This window comes from Corvus hawaiiensis, chromosome 25 (assembly GCF_020740725.1).
Source record: "Corvus hawaiiensis isolate bCorHaw1 chromosome 25, bCorHaw1.pri.cur, whole genome shotgun sequence".
Taxonomy (NCBI): Eukaryota; Metazoa; Chordata; class Aves; order Passeriformes; family Corvidae; genus Corvus; species Corvus hawaiiensis.
Window position 1 is genome coordinate 3840254 of NC_063237.1, and position 24882 is coordinate 3865135.

The 24882-nt window shown below is 47.6% G+C and overlaps 1 protein-coding gene and 2 long non-coding RNA genes across 3 annotated transcripts in view; 2 read left to right on the forward strand and 1 right to left on the reverse strand.

Annotated features, from left to right (window-relative positions):
- The window catches only part of ATP12A (ATPase H+/K+ transporting non-gastric alpha2 subunit), a 19703-nt gene extending 14607 nt beyond the window's left edge, over positions 1-5096 (reverse strand). Inside the window, exons 1-4 of the mRNA XM_048329019.1 lie at positions 4853-5096; positions 2981-3127; positions 1578-1637; positions 585-788 (exon numbers count right to left, since the gene is read on the reverse strand). Coding sequence (XP_048184976.1) covers positions 585-788; positions 1578-1637; positions 2981-3127; positions 4853-4861 — 420 coding nt within the window. The 5' untranslated portion in view covers positions 4862-5096. The remainder of the gene's footprint in view (positions 1-584; positions 789-1577; positions 1638-2980; positions 3128-4852) is intronic.
- Positions 1860-24157, forward strand: LOC125338353. The gene is made up of 3 exons (XR_007208255.1): positions 1860-2013; positions 2269-2362; positions 23745-24157. It is a non-coding gene; the product is annotated as an uncharacterized LOC125338353 (long non-coding RNA).
- On the forward strand, positions 7504-17682 carry LOC125338354. The gene is made up of 4 exons (XR_007208256.1): positions 7504-7588; positions 11455-11539; positions 15888-15935; positions 16666-17682. It is a non-coding gene; the product is annotated as an uncharacterized LOC125338354 (long non-coding RNA).
- Positions 24158-24882: the final 725 nt, after the last annotated feature.

Consider the following 24882-nt stretch of genomic DNA (forward strand, 5'->3'; position numbering starts at 1 on the left):
GATCAATAAAAGACATAATCTGGTTAATTTAGGACAAGTTTTCAGCAATTCCTCTACTAGAATAAATCAGTTCTGTGATGTTTCAGCAGGCTTCTAAAATGAAGTGTTGGTCAGGTTAAAAGGTTAAGAACAGGACGTTCCGGTGTTGGCCTGCAAGTGATCAGTCAAAGCTTTTTTGGTGCGTATAAAAAAGGTTTTTAATGGTGATTTTCCCATCTATCTAAAATCCTTCTCTAAACCGACTCAAACCTGACCAAATTAGAGTGTAACAAACAATTAAAAAAAAAAATAAAGCAGAGTATGACTCAAAAGGGAATTAGTCAAAGACTCTGGGGTTCTTCAGACTTTTTTGCTGCTCTCAAGAATTGTGATTATGCCCGGTGGTTATAAAACCTTTGCACGGGCACTCTTTAGACAAGTGGTGTGCGCAGTGTTTGAGCTTCTATCAGAAATGTTCAGCAGCAGGAGGAGAGTCCTGTGAGAACAAGAGGCCTCCTTGTAGTTACTGAGTAACTGTGCAGTGTTTAAATCACCCAGATGGTCACGGGGTCAAACACTCGCTCTGTGGTTACTCATCTACTCACGTTGTCAAAGGCCGAGTCCACTCCCTGCGCCAGCTGGATGCCGAAGGAGATCCAGGAGAAGGCAGCTCCGATCCACAGCAGGATGGAGAACCCCCCGATCATCTGCTTGAGGAACTTCACGATTTCAGGGGTGGCTTTGGGAGGAGTGAGCGCGTTGGGGCCATCCCGAGCCAAAATCTCTGCTGCTCTTGCACTCGAGAGACCCTGCAAAAGGAGGTGGCACGTTTAGAATGAAATCACAGAAACAGACATTTTTACCCCAGCTCAGAACAAAATTCACGTGCTGCTGTTTCTTTAAAGGTTGTTTGTGTTACAAGGGAGCTGCAACTCTGATTTCCAAACCTCCTGGTTTCAGAGAGGCTGCTATGAATTATCTGCTATGGAGAAACAGCTGTTTCTTTACTGGAGCACCAGGAGTTTCCATTCTGTTGGTTGTCAGTCAAATATACCTGGACTAAGTGTTTGGAAAGCCAGGGGAAAACTGACATTCTTTTGCTGCTGTTTCTGCATTTCCACAAGATGTTTGTAGCTCAGGGGGTTCTTGAAATTCTTGTCTGTGCTCTGGCCACATTCAGTGCTTTGGTATTCAAATGTCAGGTGTCAAAAGGGCTCAGGTGTTGTTTCTCAAATCTAGATTTTCCTTCAGAATCAGCTCATCCCATGCAGTCTTTGGCTATAAATTGCTACAGTGAGAAGTGAATTGTGGTGAAATCAAAACATCAGATAAAAGCTTTAAAAAAAATGAGGTCCTGGTGCAAAACCCTGAGGTCCCGTTTTTGATTTCAAAGCAGTAGCTCAGCGTTCTTCAGACTCAAGAGAAACTCCACTTTAAGTCCAGGTCAGTGCACATTGGCTTGCTGGTTTAGGCTGTACTGGGAGCACCAAAGTAGGCACACCACACATCTAATAACAAAATTCCTGCTTCTGGGGAGCTCTGGGGAGGCCAGAGGCAACTGATTGAGGCAGCTCCTTAACGATGCCCCATGGACTTACTTTGTCGATGCTGGTACCGTACTTCTTCTCCAGTTCCGAGGTGCTGAGCCTGTGGTCATCCTGCATTCCGAGAGAGGGAAAATTACAGTGAGCAGAACATCAGACTGTTGAAATTTTTATTTCCAAACTGCCTGGATCTGAGACTATGGATGCAGCTGCTTGTATGACACCCCACTTTCATTAATTAGACAAACCCGCACATTGATAAGCAAAGTATCTTCCACTGGAAGATGATTTTTTTTTTTCCCTTTGATTTGCAGAGTACTTTTGTAAATAGCTTCCTCCTCCAGCAAATCTGTCACACCAACAGGATGGTGTGTTCATGTTTCTGCTGCTTGCCACGAGGCTCTGTGCTTCTTTCGGATAAAAAATTTCTCTCTGCATGCTGCAGGGCTCAGAGCATGTGTGACAACAACCTCTGCCCTTGATTGCCAGGGTAGGGTCCACAGTCTGGTGGAAAGAGGCAACAGGTTCTAACCACAGTGAAAAAGGGTGTGGGAGAGGGAAATCTCAAAGCTCTTCTCCTTGGCCTGCAGTGACACCTTTGTGGTATCACTGGCCTAATTATATCTTGTGTTGAACTGGGATTTAGAAGCCAAGAATTTGAGAGATCTCCCAATTGTTTTCTCAGAGTGATTCATGGGTACTGGGGTGAGTCAATTCTCCTGTCTGTGCTTTGGTTTCTCTTTAGAAACACGGGAGTGGCGTTACATCCCCTGGTGGCAAAGACAACATGGGCTGAGAAATATTTACCTGCTGCTGGGCAGATCTTGGAAACGTGATGGGTGAGTTGATCAGAGAATCATGGAATCAATATCTTATTTTGGGGTTCTAGAGCTTTGAAATGCCATTCAGCCCGTAAATAGCCTCTCCTCTGAGCTGCTCTCACAGCAATCCCGAAAAGAGGTCAGCATAATTACCCTCATGTTTCAGATTGGGAAACTGGAATGTGTGGAGAGGAAGCAACATTTCCAAGAGCAGCCAGCAGGTCAGTGGAGAGCCAGGAGGAAAACACAGATTTCTTCAAGGCCAGAGCAGTTGGTTTGGGTAAAAAACCCTGGGTTTAAAGCTGAGAAATTCTCTCAGCTCTGGAATCTCTGGAGCACAACGCCATGGTTCTGCCTTCCCCTCTGATTCCTGGCTGGCCGTGCAAGTTGTCAGGAAATACTGAAGGCAGTGATTCCATCTGGGGAATGACTCCTTTTTGGGCATGGTACAATGTTCTGTACCATTGGTGGCTTAACTATATCAGAATCATCCTCTCATTGTAGGTATCAATCTTGCACAGCATTTTTCCGACACACTCCAGGAGTGTGAGGAAGCAAATCCCTGTGCCACGATGTTCAGTGCAGGACATTCCCTGGATTTCATGGAATGTGTAATGGAAGCTCAGCAACACTCACCAGGTCCAGTTCTTTCTTAAGATCTTCTGCCTTCTTTTTTTTCTTGTTGCCTTTTAAGTCTTTGTACTTCTCCTCTTCATCTTCGATCTCTCTTTTGTGCAGATCTTTTGTCCCATAGATCTCAACCGAGTAAACATCGGACTTTTTCTGTAAAAGACCACAAAAAAGTCAAAACTTTGGCAGATCTACATTTTTTAGCAGCTTTAGCAAGCTACAAGTTGCTACTATCCCTTTCTCCTGGTTACTTGACGTGTTTTTCCTGTCTTATCCACAGATCCATCCAGTTTCTGTTACTGTGATTGTGGTCAGAACTTTCAGGACTTCATCAGGTGCAAATTACAGGGATTCCTTTAGGGACGTGCAGCACTTCCAGCAGTTTATGATCTAAAACAACTGTAGGAAAATACTGCCCAGGACCTCAGCAGTGAAAATGATTAATTTATTTATCAGGTCCAAGAAGAGATCAGTGGAAAAGCAAAATATTTGTGAAAGGAAAGGGGAGGGAAAAGTTATCCGTTGAGAACTTGCTTATTCCTGGAGCTTTTCAGATCCATAACTCCAAGATTTACTTTTTTAAATTAAAATTAACATTTACAAATTTATATTTGCACCAAATCAAAGTGAGGAATGGAGGCAAGCAGCAGACTGAATGCCAAGGAGGAGCTGCTCTGTTTCTGCTCACACAGAGCTCAGAACTGGCAGGGATTTCACCAACAATTCACTGATTTTTGCCAGTGGAATACCAGGCACAGGAAGCTGTTGACCCAGGGAGGCTGCTGGATCTCAGGGAATGTTTTGCTTTCAGTGATAACCTGGGAGCTGTGCTGTTTCCAAACCCTCAGTTAACTCTGCAGAGTGCAGGGCAACCTTCCCGTGCCGCTGATGCAGCAGCTGCGTAATCATAACGTTCCAGCTCCCAATTATCCTGGAAACCACAGGCCAGGCCTTGGCAGAGCCATTGGCTGACCCCATTCCAGAGGTTTCCTTATGGATTAAACCCCTAAGGTTTAGGAGAGCCCCCTGGATGTTTCCTGGTGGGACAGCAGAGCTGACAGTGCCCCGAGCTCTGCCAGGGCTTGGCCTCCTGTGAGGGCTCAAAGCAATGAAGGAAGAGCTCTCCGTGACATAAAGAGAGCTCAAATAATGGAAACAACAAGAAAAAAAACAAAAATAATTTGGATGTCTTAATATTTAACACTGTTCGGAACTCAAAACTGGCATCTTATCTTTAGCTACCCTTAAACTAAAGGAATATTTAAATCTTGTCTGTTGATGAAGGGGAAAGCAAAGAGCTGCTGAGCAGTTTGAGGGCTTAAAAGACTGAAATTCTATTCCTAAACCCTTGATTTTTCTTTGTGATGCTCATCCCAGAGACAGGACATGCCTGTTCTTTTTATTTTTTTTTTTTCTGCTGTGCTGAAGATTCACAATCTGTTTTATCTATTGGGATTTTTTTCTTCACCTTCCTCCTCCTCCTCCTCTTCTCTTTAACTTTCCCACCCAAAAATCTGTTCAGCTTTTCAAATCCCTATAAAGGAGAGAAACCAGGAGAGAAAGGCAAGAGCTCTCTGCTGGGAGAACTTAGCAGATGGAGGAGAAAATAAAGAAAATTGGTGAAGTTAGTAAAATTCATTGCTTACTTGTAAGCATGGCCTATGTTAACCTTTAACCTTCAGAGTTTCATAAAATCTCACATTTTGGCTCAGATTTTTGGCTCAGCCAGTCCAAGAATTCTTCCCAATCCAAACTGTTCATGCCCAGCAATGTCTGGTATTAATTCAATTTTTCACTTAGCCTGTACTTATAGTACAGATTTACAAATTAAAACTTAAGGAGAAACCCAAGGGGCAGTTCCCTGGGCATTGTACCCACCTTGACCATCTTGGTGAATTTATTCCTTTCCTGATGGAGGGAAGCAGCCAAGCCAAAATCTCTGGATGAAAAGCCCAAGCCTCTGGATGAAAAGCCCAAGCCCAGCTGGGGACTGAGGTGGCTCAGAGCAGTCCTGGAGTGCAGAAGCTCCCCGAGGTGGTGGGTCCCTCTCCTGTGGCCAGCAGGTGTTAGCTGGAATGCTGCTCCCACCTCGGCATCCTCCAGGCAGGACAAGCTCCCTGTCCCAAGCCTGTGGAGAAAGAGCTCTGCTTGCAGCTGCTTTATAAATCAGCATCTTGTGCTGCCACTCCACCCCTCCCCTTCCAGGTCCAGCCCATCTTCTGTTTCACCTGGAGTAGGTGGAAAAATACCACAGTAATGGGCATGTGGGTTTCAGGTCAGATAGGTTCTAATTATTCCTTTGTAGTGTTTGCTCACAAGTAGGGAACAGGTGTATTATTCATCTTGCTGGAAGCAAGGAGTTTCCTCCAGAGACTTTCCAGCTCTGGGCTCCCCTCAGGATCCCCGCTGTCCTGGGCTAAAGGAGAGCTCTGCACATTTTGTCTCACCTGCCCAGGTGATGTTCTCTTTGCCTGAGGTCCCTCAAGTCGAATCCCTTCCCCGTTTAGGTGCTAGCAGGGATTTAGTGGAGTGCTGCTCTCTGGAGCTTCATAGCTTGGACTTCACTCTTAATCCTTGCCTTGCATTTCGTGTGTTTTTCACCTTGGTGCTGAGCTGGGAGAAGTGAACTTCCTGGTGCTTTTTCAGCAGGGCACTCACCTGAACAGCTCTTGGTTTGTCTGGCACCAATTACCAGCTTCCAGGCAGGAGTGATAATGAGATTTGTGACACTTTTGGTACCTGGCTTCTCTCATCACTTAGGAGTGAAGCTGACTTCTTCACCTCTGAGACTGAGCTGATGAAACACTGAGTGAAACATGGGGAATGGTTTTCTGCAGTTTAACATTTTTTGGGGAAAGACTCGTCTTTCGTCCGCCTGACCTTGCTGACCAGCATTTGCTCTTTAACACTATGTAATCTTAAGTCTTTAATATTATATATAGTCTTTAATCCTATATAATCCATAAACTTTAAATTAATTTGAGATACCGTGTGATGCCACCAGCAAGTGACTCAAATTGTGGTCAGAGATATGACATGTTAATGGAGATAACCAATGCTGACTTCATCAAATCATAGATAGAAGCTGTTAACGGAGAGGAAAATCCAAGGCACATCATTTATTACCTCAACAGGAACAGGAATAATTCATATTCAATTCAAGTTCCCAGGAATTTGAGTATCAGACCTCCTTAAGCTGTTTCCACTTCGCAGTTTCTGTGTGTTGGTCTTTTTCCACGGCATTCTTTAATCCCGGGACGTTGCGCAAGGCACAGGAGTGGGTCTGGAAAGGTTTCATGTTCGGTTTCTGCTCCTTGATGTACTCAGAGCTGGGTTTTGCCCTGGAATATCAACCTTCCCCTACGTCTGTAAGTGCTGGAGGTTTCCCAGCGTGAGGAGAAGGTCGGATGTATTGGCTGTATCCAGGGAATCTGTGTGATAGCACCGAGATCCTCCCCTCTGTTCTGGGAAAGATCCAGAGCAGGGTAATGGAGAGGAGCTGATTTGACGTCCAGCTGGACTGCTCAGGCTGGAATCTGGGGGTATGAGAAGGGAAATGGACTTGGAGATGGGGAAATGCCTTCCAGGAATGTGCTCGCATGCCATCAGGTCTGTGGGTAAAAGCAATGGGCTGCAAAAATGTGAAACCCAGCACATCTCCCCCTGTTCATTGACAGCTCTTAACTGGAACTGAGAGCTCTAATCCAGTGCTGGATGGAAAACAAGAATGGGCATGCTACAATTCCCAGATCCATCAAAGCAACCAGCGTGTGCGTTTTAGCAATGGTTTGTGATTCAGGACCTTTATCTGGGTCATTTGGGCAGATTTTGTATTTGCCTTCTATAAACCGTGCTGGCTTTTGCCTGGGGACGAATGTTAGAAATGCAAATGAGAGAAGTGTTTGGCAACAAAGCACCTGGTAACTCTGCAGGATATTTACCTGACACATCTGTCTACTGAAGGATGTGCTCTCCGGCCAAGGGACTGAGCTGGGAAAGTCTCTGTGGACAGTTCCGTGGCTCAGGATTTACACAGGATCGAGCTGGCTTTGCTGCTGCCAAACCGCCTGTGTGGAGCTGCCAAGTTCAAAGGGCAAATTTGATGTTAGAATTCCGTGGCCAAAATTCCATTAAGTCTGTCAGCTGAAGGGCTTTTTTCTGTGAGTTACACAGCAAGGATGAGGAGCACTGTAAAAAGACAACTCTCTTGTTTTTCATGAGCCAGCATAAGGTGGTTGCACAGCTGGAATCCTCCTTGTTAGCTGGGGTCTCTTGCCACTGACAACATTTGTGTTTTGTCACTTGGCTCTGCCAAAAAAGTCCCAGGAACAGAACCCAGATGTGAACCTGGGCTGCAGTTCTGGGTGAAGGCTGCTGCACGACCAAATCCTGCCCCGTGCCCTGGCTTGGCAAGACGTGGCATGTCCTGAGAGGAACATACCTGAGGGCTGGCATTGTCACGTGTGCTCCTGGCATGTCACAACAGCCACAGCTGGGCCCTGCTGAGAGGGGAAAATGAGTTAGTATTGTGCTGATTCTAAACATCAGTCTAGAAAAACAACGTGGCTCTTCTGGATCGTTGTGTCTCACATTTCTTCACCTCTTTGGATCCGAGTAAGTTCCTATGTGAAAAAAGACAGCCAGGAGAATGTTTGGATGTTATTTAGCACAGGGAGGCCGCATTTCTTAGCTCATAGGGGCTGATCCCAGTGCTCAGACTGTCAAATTCCTTCAGGTTTCAAAGTAAAAGTGTGAATGTTTGCGAAGGATTTGGGGCTAAGGAGAATGCAATGTCTCTGCCTGATGAGATTTGCCGTGTTATTTACATGTCTTGGATGAAGCCGGACGAGCATGAGCGGTGGAGGGACCTGAAGCCGCAGAGAGGGCGGTAAAACGATGCCAAATTTTGCTAAAGTTTGCGTATATTTGCTACAATTTGTTTAAAATTTGCTTAAATTTGCTTCTGGCAGGGGTGGTGCTCTCTGGCTGCACTTCCCGGGCAGGCCGGGAGAGGGCGCACGGCCCTGTGCGCTCAGCGATTCCCTCGCCAATTCCTGAAAATTCCCTGAATTCCCCAGGAATGAGCGCGTGTCTGCCTTGGTGTCCCGGCACAGCCCTGTCACCAGCCCTGAGTGCTGCCGCAGCACGGGAGGGACGTGGAGCTGTGGGAGCGAGGCCAGAGGAGGTTCCGGGATAAGCAGAGGGATGGAGCAGCTCTGCCGGGAGGAAAGGCTGAGAAAATTGGGATTATTCCGCCTTTCCGGAGAAGAGACCAGGGGTGACCTCACTGCGACCTTCCAGTGCCTGAAGGAGCTACAAGGGAATTTCTACAAGACCCTGGAGTGACAGGACAAGGAGGAATGGATTCCAGCTGAAAGGGAGAAGATTCAGATGGGATATTGGGAAGAAATTCTTCCCTGTGAGGGTGGGGAGGCCCTGAGGTTGCCCAGAGCAGCTGTGGCTGCCCCTGGATCCCTGGAAGTGTCCAAGGCCAGGTTGGACGGGGCTTGGAGCAGCCTGGGACAGTGGGAGGTGTCCCTGCCCAGGGCAGGGGTGGCACTGGATGGGCTTTAAGGTCCCTCCCGACCCAAACCTGTCTGGGGTTCTGTGATTCTACAGAGAAAGGATTTGTTGGGTTTTTTTGGGGGGTTGTTTTTTTGTTTGTTCCCTCCCTCAAGGCCAAGGGTAAAACAGCCCCTGAACTCTCCAGAGACAGACAAGTGGAAGGGGCTGAGAATTTATTCTGGGTCTGTCCTTTACCCAGGAGGGAAGTTGTGAGGATGCCTTGTTTTTCTGCTCAGTGGAGAGCAGAAACTCCTCTTTCCTCGGAGTACCAAGTGCTAAATCTTATCTGTTTTTCTCCTCAATTTAGCCCAAAGATGTTAAACCGTAATTCAGAGGCCACAAGTGATGAGCCAAGCACCTGTAAAAACCTCCCAGGAGCCAAATTAAGACAAAGCTTAAGTGGTATTAGGACAGTGGTAATTTAGGCATTGGCTGTAAACCACTCCTTGTCTGAGCATCCACCTCCCGAGAGGGGGAATTGCACATTCTGCTTTCGTGGTGCTCATGGAGCTCGGGAAAACCGAAATTTCTGTGCTTTTTTCCCCCCCTAATTTTTCCCATTCTTGTAAATCAGAGAGGAGCAGGAAATGCTGAGGAGCAAAGGGGTTAATTCCCAGCTTTTAGGCTGGCATTTTAAATGCTGGAGTATATTATAGCCTCATTATAAATGCCATGATGGCTTGGTGTCCCTACAGACCTGGCACGGCCACCTCAGCTTTAGGTCATTTCGGGGCAAGGTTTGGATTTTACAGAAGGATCTGGCCTTTCCCTCAGCCTTTTGAAGCTGAGACACTGCTGAGGTGGATTCTGAATACCACAAAGAGATGAATTCATCATTTCATATCTCTACATTTCAACGTATCCTTTATTTCTTCTCACCACCTGAAGAAGAGCTGGTGAATCCTGGGGAAAGGGACTGGTTTTTCATCTCTAGTCCTCGTTTGCTGAAGTTTTTTTTGGGTTTCTACAACAATATTGGTCACTTTTTGATGTGGAAAGGTGCTCATTCCAAACATTTTCATGTGGGCCATCAAAAAGCCATGGCTGTCTTTAATTTATAGATCAGGGGTGTGCTGAGCTCGCCGCTGCCTGCCCAAAGAAAGTTCAAAAATCAGAATTTGCACGTTTCTTGTTACAGGCAATATTATTGAGAATCAATTTTCTGTTGACATTTTCTGTCTGTGGGGAAGAAAAGCAAGTCACAAGTGAGTCACAGCATCCCGGACTATCTGACTCTTCTTAATATTTTATCTTCCTGCTTCCTCATGCTCCTAAATATGAACCCTTACTGGATTCATATTGGTTTAAAAATACAGTAAGGAAAATTGATTTTCCTCTTTGTAACTTCCTGGAGCTCTCAGGAGCAGTCAGGGCTGGAAACTGGTGCAAAACCACAGCAGAACGTTCTTTAAGCATGGTGATATTCCCAACATTTCATGATTTATAGGGATTTGTAAATTCCAGTCTTTCAAACAGCTGCTGTCTTGATGCTTTGATCATTCTCAGGTAAAAAAAAAATGCATTTTTCCTTTCAAAATGTTATCTGATGTGCTGGGTAAGGAACTCATAGAGCTGTGGTTTGCATTCTAGAGGAATCTGCTCCTCTAAAACACACCCAGCCTCATTCCTGATGGACATCGCAGCCTGGAGAGTGGCAGAGGCAGGAATTCTTCGGGATGCAGTCAGGAGAACGGGATGGTTCAAAGAGGGATGTGAGCTCGGGCTTCTGTGTAGCTGAATCTGGACACACAGGAAGAGAAAATGGGTTTTTGCAGGGGTGTGTTGACACCAAAGCACCTCTGCAAATCCAGGTGAGGAAGTGGCCAGGCTTGTAAAAGCCCTGGTATGTGTGATGTGTTCTGAGCAATCACAGCTTCACGGAATCCTGGAATGGTTTGGGGTAAAGGGACCTTAAAGCTCATCCCATTCCACCCCTGCCATGTGCAGGGACACCTCCTGCTGTCCCAGGGTGCTCCAAGCCTGTGCTGCTGTCTAGAAACAGCTGTGTGCAGTCAGCAGACTTTCCATATCCAGCTTCTGCAAGACTCACATCCATTATCTGCCAAAAACCACTTGGAGTGGGCAAGAATCACTTCCTAATTTCATGTGGAACCAGACTGAGCACTATCTGGCAAAGACTTGCTTAGAAAATTTTGGTTCTGGGGCATTTCGGGGGCATTTTTGTGATGAAAAGCAGGTCAGTGCAGCAATGTGACTGCACAAACAATTGGCAACGGCTGCAGCAGGACAAGAGGTTGCCTGGCAGGATAATTCCCCCTGGAAGGTGGCTGGGGTGCCACAGCCAGCTGTTTACCAGCTGGATGACCTGGAAAGGGATTACACCTGACTCAGTAGGTTGGATGTGGGTCACCCCAGCACGATCCCCTTCCACCCCGCGGTGTCACCCCGCTGAACTTGTCACTTGGTGAGGGCACAAGTGCCCAGGGTTTCAGCTGGGAATGCCAAAATCCTGGCTCACAGCTTGCAACAGCTGCTGGCAGAGCCAGGCAGGGCCTTTAGTCACGGCTTGCAGAGGCTGGGACTGGCCCAGGGGTGGCTCACAGCTCACAGGAGCTGCCAGTGCTGGCACAGCCTCGCCTCTGCCATCCCCAGCCCTGGCACTGCCAGGTTTGCAGGAGGAAGCAAAATTAAAATGCCAAGAGTTGCAAAGGGTGTGGAGAGCTGTGGGCTCGGGTGGCTCAGTGGGAGAAGGAGGTGAGCCACGTTTAGAAATGCCTGGTTTAAAGCTATTTTTGCGCTTTTGCATTCCCAGAAAAGTGGGTGGGTTCTGTGGAGCTGCTCCCAGAGCAGGCAGAGTGGAAGGCATCTAGGGAAGCATTTAAAGAGAAGGCTGCTTCCCCTTTTCTTTAATTTTCCTGATTTTTTTTTAAATTTCTTTTTCCATTTCCATGCAGTATCATCACAGTGGAATTCTGCTGGCTGCTTCCAGGGAAAGGAAGGAAAACATTCTCCACTCAGCTCCTCATACCTTCTGGGAAGGTATTTCAGGCAACCTGTATGGATTTTATTTTTCATTTGTATCTCCTCCTGAAATTCCATCCTCCAGAAATTCCATCCTCCAGAAGTTACATTAGCACTGTAATGGTCACGTTTGTGCTCTTGAGTAAAATTCACAGAAGGCTCCTGGGGTCAGAGAAAATGGCCTTGAATTAGTTCAAGGTGTTGCACAACTGGTCTGTGATCCGAGGCTGCAAACAGCATTTTCCCTGTGGAATTTGAGGGTCACATGGGTTTGTTGCACAGCTCAGTGTTTAATCCTACCTGCACTTGCACTCAGCCTGCTGCAGAAAATACTTTGGGTCAAGAAAAACTTGTTTCGTGTTTGTCAAAGCCACGTGGAGGGGCTGGGCACATCTCCATGCTGCCTGCCAGGGCATCTAAAGGTGCCACAGCATCCTTTAACCCAGTGCCTTGCTCAGGTGCCACAGCCTGGCGTGGGACTTGAGGAATTAAAGGTAAAATGAGGATGTGGAGAAAATGCTGGTGCCGTGAGGTTGAGCATGAGAAATTCACAGTGAAAATCCTCCCCTGTCTCTAGAAGGCCAAACATTTTGGCTGGGCATTCCAACTTCTGCCGTGGTGCAGAAATCACCACGGAACAGCTCCCCTGGCACTGAGGGAAGGAGAAGTTGTAGGTGCTGTAGGTCGCCACACGTGGAGCTGAAGGGATTAACGCTGACATTCCCTTGGAATGCCCTTCCCTTGGAGTGCCAGTTCCCTCCCAGCCCCTTGGAAGGTGGCAGAGGTGCCACAGCCGGGTGTTTGCTGTGGCTGTGAAGAGAGGAAGAGCCTCCAGCTCTGCCCAGCAGTGCCAACCTGAACTTGTCCCCATCCATGGGCCATTTTCACCTCCCGTTTTCAGTCTTGGGGCCCCTCATGCTGCAGGAAAATCCAGCCTCACCTTTCCCCTCCTTTCCTCCTGGGAAAATGCCCTTGTCTGTGATTTACACGGGATCTTGTTTGAGTGCTGCTGAGAACCAGTCCAACCACCCGCTCCATGCACACTGGAATAAAGTCAGTTAAGTAAGAAATACATCAAGTTACAGGCTTGGGGCTTGGCTAGCAATGAATTCCCTCATTTTCAGTCTGCCTCGCTTTGGAAGTGGCTCAGGATAGGCGGATAATATTTTGTAAAGCTCTTCTACCCACAAAGAATGCAAAATTTTTAGCTGCGAGATGTGTTCAGTGTTTCCTAGCCTTGTTTTAGTGAAGCATTTTGTGTTGAGCAGCCCTGAAGTGTTAAATAGAAAAGGTTAGCTGGGTTTAGAATTTTTCCCCTGCAGCTCTTTGTTTTATAAGTCGTGTCTGTGGTATCTGTTTTTGCTGTGCTCAGCTCGGGGAAGGTCGCAGGTTTTTATTATCATGGTTAAAAAGAGGCATTTTTAAATGCCCTTAGTGAGTGTGAAGTAACATCTATGTTAGGATTGGGGATCTTTGCTTCAGTAGATCGAAGAGGAATTGGCAGAGGAGGCTGGGAGCATCATCTCCACTCTGCAGATGGAGAAAGGGAGTCATGGAGAGGCAGCAACCTGAGCAGGATCAGCCAGGAAATCTGGTTGAGAATTGTGTGACCCTCGGCAGGAGGGTCCCAGCGAAAGGATGAGCCCTGACTCTTCTCCTTGCCTGATCTGTGTGTGCTCCTTGCCTGCTTAATTTGCTAAATAGCTGCAAAACACGAGTGCCAAATTGCCTGGGACGGATGCAGCTCATCTCATTTAACTCTGCACTCATCGCTCAGCTTGTCTTTGTAGCCAGGAGGAAGAAAGCAGCACCTCCAGACAGCGGTTTCTCACCGTGGCAGGCAGAGATGAGATGATAATTACCCTGCGGAGGCATCCTGTCCTCTGCCTGGATAAAGGGAGAACATTCCAGATGAAAGAGCTGCTTTCAGGGCCGGCAGATGACTCCTGTCCTGAGGAACAAATGCATAGGGATGAGTCCAGATGACACCATTTCAATACTAAAACCGGCTTTGATTTGGCTTTTGTGCACAGACGTGTCTGAGCCAGCCCCAGATGGGAGCATGCGTGTTCTTGGGCTTCCTGGGAACACATTTTCTGGGACTTGAGCTTGTGCTGGTCACACTGATTTGCTGTAGAAATACTTGCAGTTAATGCTGACTTTTACTGAAAGAGGATCTGGCAAATCCCATCAAGTTTTGCTCCAAGAGTCAAATATTTTGAATGCATCTGGGGTGAGATGATTTGTGGAAAAGCTAAGGATGAATGAAAGGTTCCCCGTGTGTCACCAAATCCATCTCAGCATGCGAAGTTTTGTGATGAGTAAGTGACTCTGTTGGGAGTTAAGAGCCAAAATAGAATCACATGTTTGGGATGGAAAGGACCTTAAAAATCATCTCATCCCACCCCCTTCCACTGTCCCAGGCTGCTCCAAGCCCTGTCCAACCTGGCCGTGGACACTTCCAGGGATGGGAATTATCTCCACAGCTTCTCTGGGCACCCTGTGCCAGGGTCTCCCCACCCTCACAAGGAGGAATTTCTTCCTGAATACCCAATCTAAACCTGATCTCCTTCAGCTTAAGGCTTTTGGACAAGAGGGAAAACAAAACAGAGTCCTTTTGGTGGTGGGTCTGAGCCGGGTGGTTCCCAGTGTGCAGGAGGTTGTTCCTCTCCTGGGACAAATGCCAGGTGCTCCGTGGCTTTGGAAGTGGAAGAGAGGAGTCAAAAGAGAGCTGAGTTACAGGAGATGCTCTGAGCTTAATAAGGTGAAGGACTGTGAGGTGCAAAAGATGTTTATGTTCCTGATAACCCTGGGAAAATATGGAAAAAGCAGGGGGTAACTGAGTTATCCTGTCCAACGAGCTCTGTTACGTTTCCCTGGCTGCTTTGCAGCCTGTCCTGGAGAGCTCCCGTGCAGCACCAGCCCCGGGGTGCTGCAGAGTGTCCAACCTTGGTGCTTTTTGGATGCTGATTTCGATGATCATTGAGAGGCTCTGAGTGCAGCCACTTCCCAGGGCAGTGTGAGGATGCTGGGGGTGTCACAAGAGGAGGCAGGGCATGGCCAGCTGGGTACTGGCAGGGATGGAGCTGCAGCTGGTTCCGGAGCTGCGAGCAGCACGGTCCCACCAGCGCCGTGCCGGGGTTAATCAGCTCCTGGCAGTAATTGGTGTTTGCACAGCACTTTGCAAATATGAAAGCATTGCTTAAACGCAAATGATAAATAGGCTGGCTCCCAGCCTGCCTCTGGAGCTTGCCCTCGCTGCTAATGAGGCAGGCAGGCGCTTGGGATGAGTGTAAAATATGGGATTGGATCAAATATCTGCAGTGGGGTCTGTCTGGACGGGCTCATCCCCCTTCCAAAGTGTGGATGGGCTGGGAAAGCAGCTGAGCTTAGGAAACTCTGAGGAGAGAAATGTGCAGTATTTTGGGATCCTGATTCCACAAAGTGCCCTAAGAGCCATGGAAACAGCCTGTGGTTAATTCCATGTGAGCTCCCGTGTCGTGAGGGTTGCAGTGCTGGAGTTTTCACCCTTGGTGCCAACATCCATTTAAATCTGGGGATGTGCACAGCTCAGGGACCGACCCAGGGATTTACTGGATGTGAACCACGCGCTCCTCAGCAATAACAAACTCCATCTTTATCTCCTTGTGATTGTTTCAAATTGCAGTGCAGCACAGAGAGTGCAGTGGGATGACTAAAAAAGATCCAAAATGTGTATTATTATTATTATTCCTCTCTCCTATGAAAACTGTAATGACAGCAAATTAAAATACATGAGGTGGCGTTTTCCTCCTTGCAAGGGAAGTCAGATACTTTGATATTTCATGTGCATAGAATAATACTTTCATTTTAGCTGTTCCAGAACCCTGAAAATTTACACTTCTTGGCACTGGCTTCCCAACATGTAGGAGTTTAGGCTGCTGCTGCATCATTTGGAAGCAGATTACTCTTTAACATAACATATTTTAAGATTAATAATTTCAGAAGTTTCTGGGCATCCGTTCAAGAGAACAGCTCCTTGGAACAATGTCTGGTTTTATCAGGTTATTGCACAAAATCAGCATTGCATTCAGATATTGCTGTCTTGCAGTATCACCCTGAAGGATTTTATTCAGCTGCTGAAGTGATACTACAAAATGAGCATCATTTTATCACCAAGTGAATGCACGTGGAACCAACCAGCAGAAAGGAGGAATTATATGCAATGCTGGCAGGAAACAAAGGCTGGAACACAGCAGTGAAACAGTTCTGCAACGTTCAGAAAAGGAAAATTACATCATAAAGAAAATCAGGCTTAATGAATTACCAGTCCTGTGGGAACTGTCTTGTACTCTGAGAGGTAATTCTGAGTATTTCTTCTCATCAGGGTGATGAATGGGCTGGTTCTGCCTAAGGGAGTGTGTTTAAGCACAAGGTAAGCACTAAAAATGAAAGCTCCGTGTTTCTGCAGCTGCCCTTTGTGAAATTGGCTTCTCTAAGAGAAATTAGGGTGGTTCCAGAGGAAGCTGGGCCAGGGAAATAAAGCAGCTTCATTTTGATCCATCAGAGAGAGAGATTATCCCTGGAGAAGTCCCTGGCTTACACCAAATCATCTCAGCTACCTCAGGCACCTGATTGTGGATTCAAATTAGGAGCCAGGAGCTTTCCAGCTCTCCAGCCACCTGCAGGACGTGTCGGCAACGGCTTTGGGTTCACACAAGCCCTACCAGCCAGGGAGAACAAGCTGTAAATCAGTGCCTGGCAACTATTAAATGAATGAGTCCCTGTTCTGCGGCAGCAGGTGGCACCTGAAGGTCTGTCAGGTCCCAGGTTCTGGATCAGCTGCTGGTTTACACCTGCTTGGCTTCCTCTGGGGTGAGTCAGAGGCTAAAGAGTTTCAGCCCAGTATCTATTTTAAGTTGCTACACGTCGTTGGTTCTTCCTGAGAGGGACTGGATATCGCAGCTGATATCACTGACATCTCCAGTGATAATCTGTGGGGTGCAGGGCGGCAGCAGAGGAAAAATCCCAAGCCTGGACTGCAGCAAATGGATAAAGGCTGAGCAGTGCCCAGTTCCTGGGGGTAGATGACTCCACTTGCCCAATTCCCATCTGGTTTTGGGATGTTCTCATGCTGCACTCCTGATATCATTTCTCTTTTTCAGTTTCTAGACTGTTCAACACTCTTCAACTGGAAGAGAAATCACATGCAGGTGCTGCGAGCCTACACATGCTGCTATGTGTTCAGAGATCCATTTGCAGCTACGGAAAGCCTGAATATGGATTTAATTTTGTGCATTTTCCCTGGATTTTTGCTCTAGCCAAAGCCTGGCCATGGCACTGAGCATGCTGTGCAGGAGAGGGAACTTTCACTTTTGGATGTCAGATCCCTGGTTGTGAAGGATTCCTTTGGTTTTGTGAGTGTGTGGGGTTTGTTGCATTACAGAGCTTGTTTAGGGAGATAATCCACTCATCAGGCCAAGAACACCTTCTCTCCCTACCAGACAACAAATTAGTTCTTCCCTTTCTGAGGGAGATAAAAAGGGATATCCTAACCCAGGGGAACAGGGCTGTGGCATGGGGCTGACAAGCTCAGATACAAAAGGAGAAGAAGGAAAAAGAAAAACACATTTGTTGAAGAATGGCTGCAAAATCTGAGTGATTTACTGCAGCAGCTCATTCATCAGGGGAATTTGGCCTTGCCTCACTCTAATCTAAGTAGAATCTAATTTAGATTCCAAGCAAGGGATGGGAATCCTTTCCTGAACCAAAACAAGCCTTGCCACCTCCTACCTTTTCATTACTCATTCCTTAATTTGTTTGGGTTTGTTATGTAGGACACTCAGGAAGAATAGCTTAAAGCTCTGTGTGCTGGGCTAGATCTGATGTTATATTCTCTGCTTTGCTGCACATGGGATGGATTTTTGATTCAGTTTTGATGCAGGCTTGGTTACATGCCTCTGCCTGGGGCCCCCAGGAAGTGGGGTGTGAACATTTTCCTTTTTTTTCCTGAGTGCTGACTTGCCTGGAGGAGAAAACTGCAGCCTTGGGCTCAAACCATTTTTGGTTTTCCATTAAAAACCAGCTCTGCTTATGCAGAACCATCAATCAGAACCCTCAGGCAGAACCCTCCTGGAAGGAGGGACTGGAGGATGGTTCTCTCTACCTTTGGGGTGTCCTGCCTGCTGACCTACTTTCAGTTCTTGCTTTATAAGTCAATAAACAGCAAAATTTGGCCTCCCAGTCCGTGCATGTCTGGCAGTGGCATGATCCCTTCCCCGGGGCTTGCCAGGGCTGCCAGCACCTGCACTGAGGCTCAGGGCAGTGAACAGTCCTGATTCAGGACTCTCTTGCTGGTTAAAATGGGTGCCACGGGTTTTTCTGAGCCTGTTTCCTGGGGAGAGATGAGATTTGGGTGCTGATTTGGGCACTGATTCCAGCAGTAACCTGGAGCATGTCAGGGCTGCCTTGGAGCTTGTCCCAGACCATGGTGCTGCCTCCTAATTTTTGAATTCCGTGCCTGATTCTTTGCTTCTCCGTGTCTTCCTTCCTTCCCTACCAGAAATTCATCCCAGTTCTGAGGTGTTTGCTCCCCTGGGAATACTCTGCTGCCTGCAGGGATCTCTTGTGACCCTGTGGGGATGTGCTCCATGGTCTGGTCACTGTCTCAGTGCCATAAATCCTGGCACACCTAGCCATTCCCATTAGACTAATTTGTCTCCCTCTGAACAAAACCTTGGGCTGTGCAAGCTGTTAAACCCCAAGGACAAAGAGGTGGATTGCAAATCCAGGACTTGGAAAAATCCCTGCCTAGAAGCAGTGAGGGAGACATGGGAAAATGGGAAAGGGAAAAATGAGCAGCTCAGCAAGGATGGTGAGAGTGGCTTGGACTTGGGGGTGTCAGGTTGCCCCTGGAGAATTTGCTGGAAGAAAAAGCAAATTATCAATTTCCCTGCAGAACTGGAGGTGTGGGAAGGGTTAAACATCCCCACGGGACCAGAGCAGGTAGGTTCTGTGTTTGGAATCCTGACTGGCAGCGGGGTTTCTGCCATCTCTGCCCTGCTGCTCATCTCTGTGCCCTATTTCAGAGCTGTTTGCCAGTTGCCTCCTCATGGAAAGTATTTCCAGCCATGTGAGGCAGGTGGCTGATAAGGCACAGGCAGCTGCTGATGGAGATGGGATTGTGGGAATGCTGCTTCCTCCCCACTTCCGACAGCTGCACCACAAACAAGAACCTCCAGCACATGTGAGCGGCTCTGGGCAAAGGCTGGGGAGCTTTGTTGGGGTTGCAGGAGGAAATTCCAGTGGAAGCCAAGGCTGGCTTGACCTCATTAGAGGCAACAAAACAGCTCCTTTCCCAAGAAACCTTTCTTGCTGCCGAGGTGAGTGTTGGGGTCTGCTGTTCCATGCCTCCAGGCATTTCTCGTGAGCAGGAATTTCGGCTTCTCCCACAGCCCGCTTTAGTCACGTCTCCCTCTCCTGCTTTTTTTCCCTTCTGAAGTTTCCTCTCAGCAGCTGCTCAGCTCTTGGATGCAGTTTGGCACATCCAGTCTGGTGGCACTGTCATTTTATTACATTTGGAGCTGAAAGGAATTTGCATTTTGGTATTCAGGGAGATTTTTGAGGAATTTAGAGCCACCCCATGAAATACAAGTTGGTGGAATTTAAACTGCATGATGTTTTTCAAATTCTTAATAACTACATTGGTGAGGGGGGGATCAGCACAAATTATTATTTTTCTAAGGAAGTGGTTTTAAATTAGCTTTAAAACAGCTGGAGATAAGGAATTATGAACTAGCAATGTTATCCTGCACCTGGGGACTTTTCCTGCTCTGATTAAAGGCAGGTTCTTTCCATGGCTAGACCTGAGATCTGCTGGGCCAGACAGGGCTGGGGTTTGGGTTGGACCCTTCCAAGTGAGTTGAGCTCTGTCATTTTCTGGGATAGAGCTTCCATGGGATCAGGAAATGCCATTGTCAGCATGAGCAGATCCCTTCGGTGACGATGCCAATACTTGGAGTAAAACCAGGACAAGCCAATGAGGCAGCTCCTCCTCAGAGCTTTGTCTGTCCTGTATGAACCTCCTGAGGCAGCATTTTGGCTTTGAGACTAAAATAACCCACAGGAGGATCTATACCCTGCTGGAAGTGCTCCTGGCTCCAGTAGATCTTCCTGAAAACCTCAGCCTGTGTTTGGAATCACGCCATGGATTCCTAGACTTGGGGTCAGCCTTGCTCCATTCCGTGCTGAGTGCGAGTTGTGGGATGCCTTTCAAGCTGCCTGGTGAGCATTTTTAGCTGGAAAACACTAAATTAGCAGGACATGGAGTCAGCTTCTAGGGAATTGTGGCTATTTGCGTGTTTAATACCTTGTAAATCATGAAATGCAGGTGATTTGATGCCTCAAGAAGGAGAAATGCGTGGGAAGAGGACAAAAACCACCATGAAACATATTGCCAAGAGGAAAGCTGATTTTAGTGCTGGAACCCAGTCAGTGAAGAACTCTCTGGAGTTAAAAAGACAAAAGTTTTCAGTACTTTAAAGCACTATAGTGCTCCCTGCTGTGCGTTGGCTCCTGTCTGCTCCAGGAGCGCGTTATGAGGTGGGGAAGTGCCTGTAAAGCTCTGCCTAGAAAGGGAAATGAGGTGAGGAGGTTTTGCTGAGCAAGATGAATAAGGGAAGGGGAGAGACTGACATTGCTAAAGCAGCCCTGGTGCGGTCATGGGGCAGCAATGAAGGAATGGGGGTCACTGAGGGGGCGGAGGTGCCATAAACTGGTCATTACAGCAGGAAACGGGAAGTGCAGGGCCCTCACCCCAAGCCCAGGTTTAATGTGTGGCCTTGAGCAAATCACCTCATCTTGCTTTACCCCTGTTTCCACTCTTCCTCCTGGGAGGGAGGGTTTGACACCCCGTGGGTTCAGGAGATAAAGGACTTTATTATTTTATTGGTGGATGTACAGCCAGTGCCCGCAGAACCCAGAAGGAGGTGCAGCATTGACTCTCCTTGTCTGTGTTGTCTCCATCTTTCAAATTCAATATTTATAGAGCCCACAGGAGCTGGGAAAAGAAAATCATCCTTAATACTCTTAATACTTAATACTCTTCATTCCAGCTGAGGAGCTCTCTGGCATTTTAGAGAGAGCGCATTTCTCTCTAAATTGAAATGAGCTTCCAGCTTTTCTCGAGGATGTGTGAAGTTTTATTGCAGCTGCCTCAGAAATGGCTTCACGCCTGTGCCTTCAGAGCGTGCACTAATGTGCTTCATTGCTCGGTTCTCAGAGAAACAGACACTTGGTATTTATTTGTGTGTTGTTGCCCTGAGGTGCTGGGAAAGGGTGGTGGTGCCTGTGGTATGTGAGAAAAAGGCTTTTTGTGGAACACCTCCTTTCTAGAGAAGTGCCATTCCTTGTCTGATTTGCATCGGGATGGGAGGGAGGAGGAGGAAGGACTTTTGTCCGGGGACAGGGAGTTGCCCTCCATGGTGGAGCACACGGACAAGGGTTCCGTGCAGGAGATGAGAACCTGATCCTTGCCAGACAAACAGATCCCATTTAGTGCTGCTGACTGAGCACGTCTCTCAGGGCTCTTTATAGTTCATTGCTTGGCTCTTTTTGTAATGAAATTTCTGGCACAAAGCTTCTATGTTTTATAGAAAAAGGTAATTTTTTCCTCTCCCCCCAAAGGCTTTGTTCAAACACAATTCTGACAAAAAGTGGACATCTCCCCGTGGTTTGCTCACCATCCCTGAGGGTTCTGAGCTCTGCCTTCCTCAGCCTCCCAGTATTGCTCTGCTGATCCTGTGCAGAAAAGCCTTGATAATATAAAAGATCTGGGGTTTTCCAATGAAAACTGTACTTCCAGAAATGTTTGTAATCGAGGATCGTTTGCACTGCATGAGGTGAGTCTGAATTAGGTGCTGTGGATGTGCTGTGAGCACCCTTAGTGCAGGAATGGTCAGAATTTAATAACTCCTGTCCTGCTGGGGCTGGTGCTGTGTAGTGCCATTGGAATGGGAATGGCTGTGCTTAGTGGGTCACACCAGTGACCTTTCTCTTCGTTCTTCCTGGGCATTTATGGCCCTGTGGATACTCCCGAGATAGCCACTTTTATATAAAAGGTTTTTATCAGTGTGAATACATTGCATTGTGTTCTCTCTGTGCCATCATCAGTGTGGCTCCCGGTCACAGCTTGGCTGTTATCACTGCCTGATTGCACCTGGACATGGATCCTTTGGTGCTGAATCTACACAAGCAGGGAAGAGATTAGAGCCCAAGTGGTTTCCATTTTGATAATTCAAATGTATGCATTAAGATAAAGAAAGTGTTATGAAAGTAGCCGATAAAATTTCATTCTCTCAGGAGAGCAAAAACAAAAACCTGTATTTTTCCCCTTAGTGGGAAGTTGTGCTCACAATAACAACCTTCTGGGAGCATGGTGCTGATAGTCTGCATTTCTCTGTGAGTGAGGGTGATCAGGACTGACCATCACAGTGTCCCTTTGTCCTGGAGCATCTCCAGCACCAGAAGGAAAAGTTTTTCCTTCTGTTTTTCCAAAGTACCACCCAAAAAGGTGACTTTGGTGGTGTTAATTTTGAGGGAGGACAGGCAATCACGGCCCCATTAGGGCCAGGAACGCTCCTGGATCCCTTGATCCATCCTCCATACATCGCTGGCAGCTGGCACCAATTTTAATCCTTGCCAAAACAGCGGCCTGAGCTGCTGACCTCGTTCCAGCTGCCCTTGGAACAGCAGCCTCCAGGCAATTCCGTGACTCCTGGCTGCTGGCTCTACTTTGGGGATGCTCTGCTGCTGGAATTGAGTTATTCCCTGTGCCTTCCCAAGAAAACCATTCCTGCGGGAGAGCGAGGGGAAGCAGGAGGAGCAAGGAGAGGACGGCGAGGCAAGCACGTGGAGTGGAGCAGGGTTGGTACTGGATGCCAGGGCTCAGGCTGGAGAGGAATTTCTGCATCCTTCTTGCTTTTATTGTGCCGTGGAAATGCAGTCCTGAAGGTTGTTCGGAGATGATGCATCACTTAAGTCCTTTATGGCCAGATGCTTTTAGAATGTGTCAGAGCTGTTCTGTTGCAGACATTTCTTGGCTTTGCTAAATCAAGAAGCCCAAATCTTTGGTCTGGAAAGGGACAATTTGCATTTGCTCACCACATATTAATTACTGCGGCTGATTAGTTGCCATGTGACACTTCAATGTAGATTTGCACCCGCAATTTGGGCGCTTTTTTGAAGAGAACTGATGTATTTCTGTAGCGTTTCACAGCAGCTGGGGAAAAGGTGTGATGCAGACACCTCAGCTGTTCGTAGGCAAATTAAAGAGTTTTCCTAGAGAAGTGATTTCCAGCTGAAGATCTCAGTCGCTAAATCCTGGGATTTAGAAAGGCTGCACCGAGCCCTTAGTCCGGGCTTTGTGCAGCATCTTGTGGGCGGCGGGGACTCTCTGCGCTGGGTAATGGACAGGAGTGCCAGCAGGTGCGGCCGGGAGGAGGAGGAGGGCAGGGACACAGGGCTCTGAGGTGTGTCGGGGCTGGGAGCGCAGCCCGGCTGGCCCCGGAGGCACAGCGCTATCTGCCGGGGATGCGGGAATGCTGCCGGGGATGCGGGAATGCTGCCGGGGCTCTCCGGCACCGCACAGCTCCGGGAACGCTTCCCTCGGCCCGCAGCGGGACATGGATGTACACACACACACACACAGGTGTGCTGCTTCCCGTCCCACGTAACCCCACCCAGGCATTTCTCCATCGAATCTCTCCTTCCCTCGGATTATTTGGGCTCGGGATGGAAACCTACGATGGCTTTAAATTGCTTTTTTTTGTTGTTTTTTCTAATTGTTTCTTCGTTTAAAGTTAATAAAACGCTACTAAAATAAGCAAACTATACCAGAATACCCAGCCAGGAGGAGGTGCCTGCTTAGACACTGAAGTGCCAGCAAGGAATTCCCTTTGGAAAATCCGTGTTTCAGTGGAAGAAAATGATATTTTAGAGATTCAAGGCTCTGGGTAGCTTCTGCTGTTTTACACAGTGCCTTTAAATATGACCAGGGAGATGTTCCTCACTGACAGAAAACAAAAAACCTTTCGATTCTGTTGTGCTTAAGCTGGAAAACTGCCCTCCCTCGCCCTCCCTCGCCCTCCCTCGCCCTCCCTCGCCCTCCCTCGCCCTCCCTCGCCCTCCCTCGCCCTCCCTCTCTTCTGTGGTGTCTAATTTACTGCAAATGTGTTTGTCATTTTAGATGAAAGATGCTGACAATGTGCTACGAGGAAGACAAAGCTGGAAGCCCACAGATGGAGGGTGCAGAACGCAGCCAAAACCCAAAAAGTTTCTGTTTCACAATGGGAGAGCTGATTGTGCAAAGCAATAAGGGGCATCCAACCAAAAGTCTCCATTGCAAATTCTCCTGGTCTCTTAAGGGATTTGAAGATGATTTATGTCCATGTTTACTAACAGCTGGGAGGAGATTCAGCTTTAATCTTGTTTAAGGAAAAGCAGCAGCCAAGGTAAGACAGTGACATTTCCTGAACAAGCTTTTCTCCACAAAAATGCAATCGTCACACGGAGCTGAACTAATTGAGGCTCTTGAGTGTTTTACAAGCAGCAAGAATCCCGAAATTAAATGAGCAGATGTGAATGAATACGTGTGGCAACCTGACACGCTAATGGGTTTCCAACCAGTGCTGAGGTGAACGAGCTGAGGAGAGGCCTAAAAGCAAATCCGTGCAAGTGCCACCTCATTAGGCTGGGATGGGTAAAGCAGCCCTTCGGTGCCAGCACACAAAGGCTCCCCTACCTGCACAGGCACTGCTTGATTTTCTTGGCATCCAGTCCCAGAAAACAATGCCCAAAAAGCACCTGGAGGGACACCAGGGCTTAGAATTTCCAGGATGTATACAACAACACTCCTCTAAGTATGGCCTGTATTAAAGCTCTGAGGGGAGAGAAAAAAAGTGTTTATTTAACTGATGACCACAATGTGTTAGCAGCGTGCAGGAATGTGCTCTGTGCTTGTCTTGGACATGGACACAAAGGCTTCTCTACCTGCACAGGCACTGCTTGATTTTCTTGGCATCCAGTCCCAGAAAACAATGCCCAAAAGCACCTGGAGGGACACCAGGGCTTAGAATTTCCAGGATGTATACAACAACACTCCTCTAAGTATGGCCTGTATTAAAGCTCTGGGGGGAGAGAAAAGAATTGTTTATTTAATTGATGACCACAACCTGTTTGCAGCGTGCAGGAATGTGCTCTGTGCTTGTCTTGGACATGGAGGGGGGAATTCTGAGCTCAGCCTGTGGAGCGTGGCTGCTGTTCCAAGGAATCCCTGACCCTGCCAGGCCTCCGTGCATGCGCAGGCTCTGCCTGACGTGAGGCTG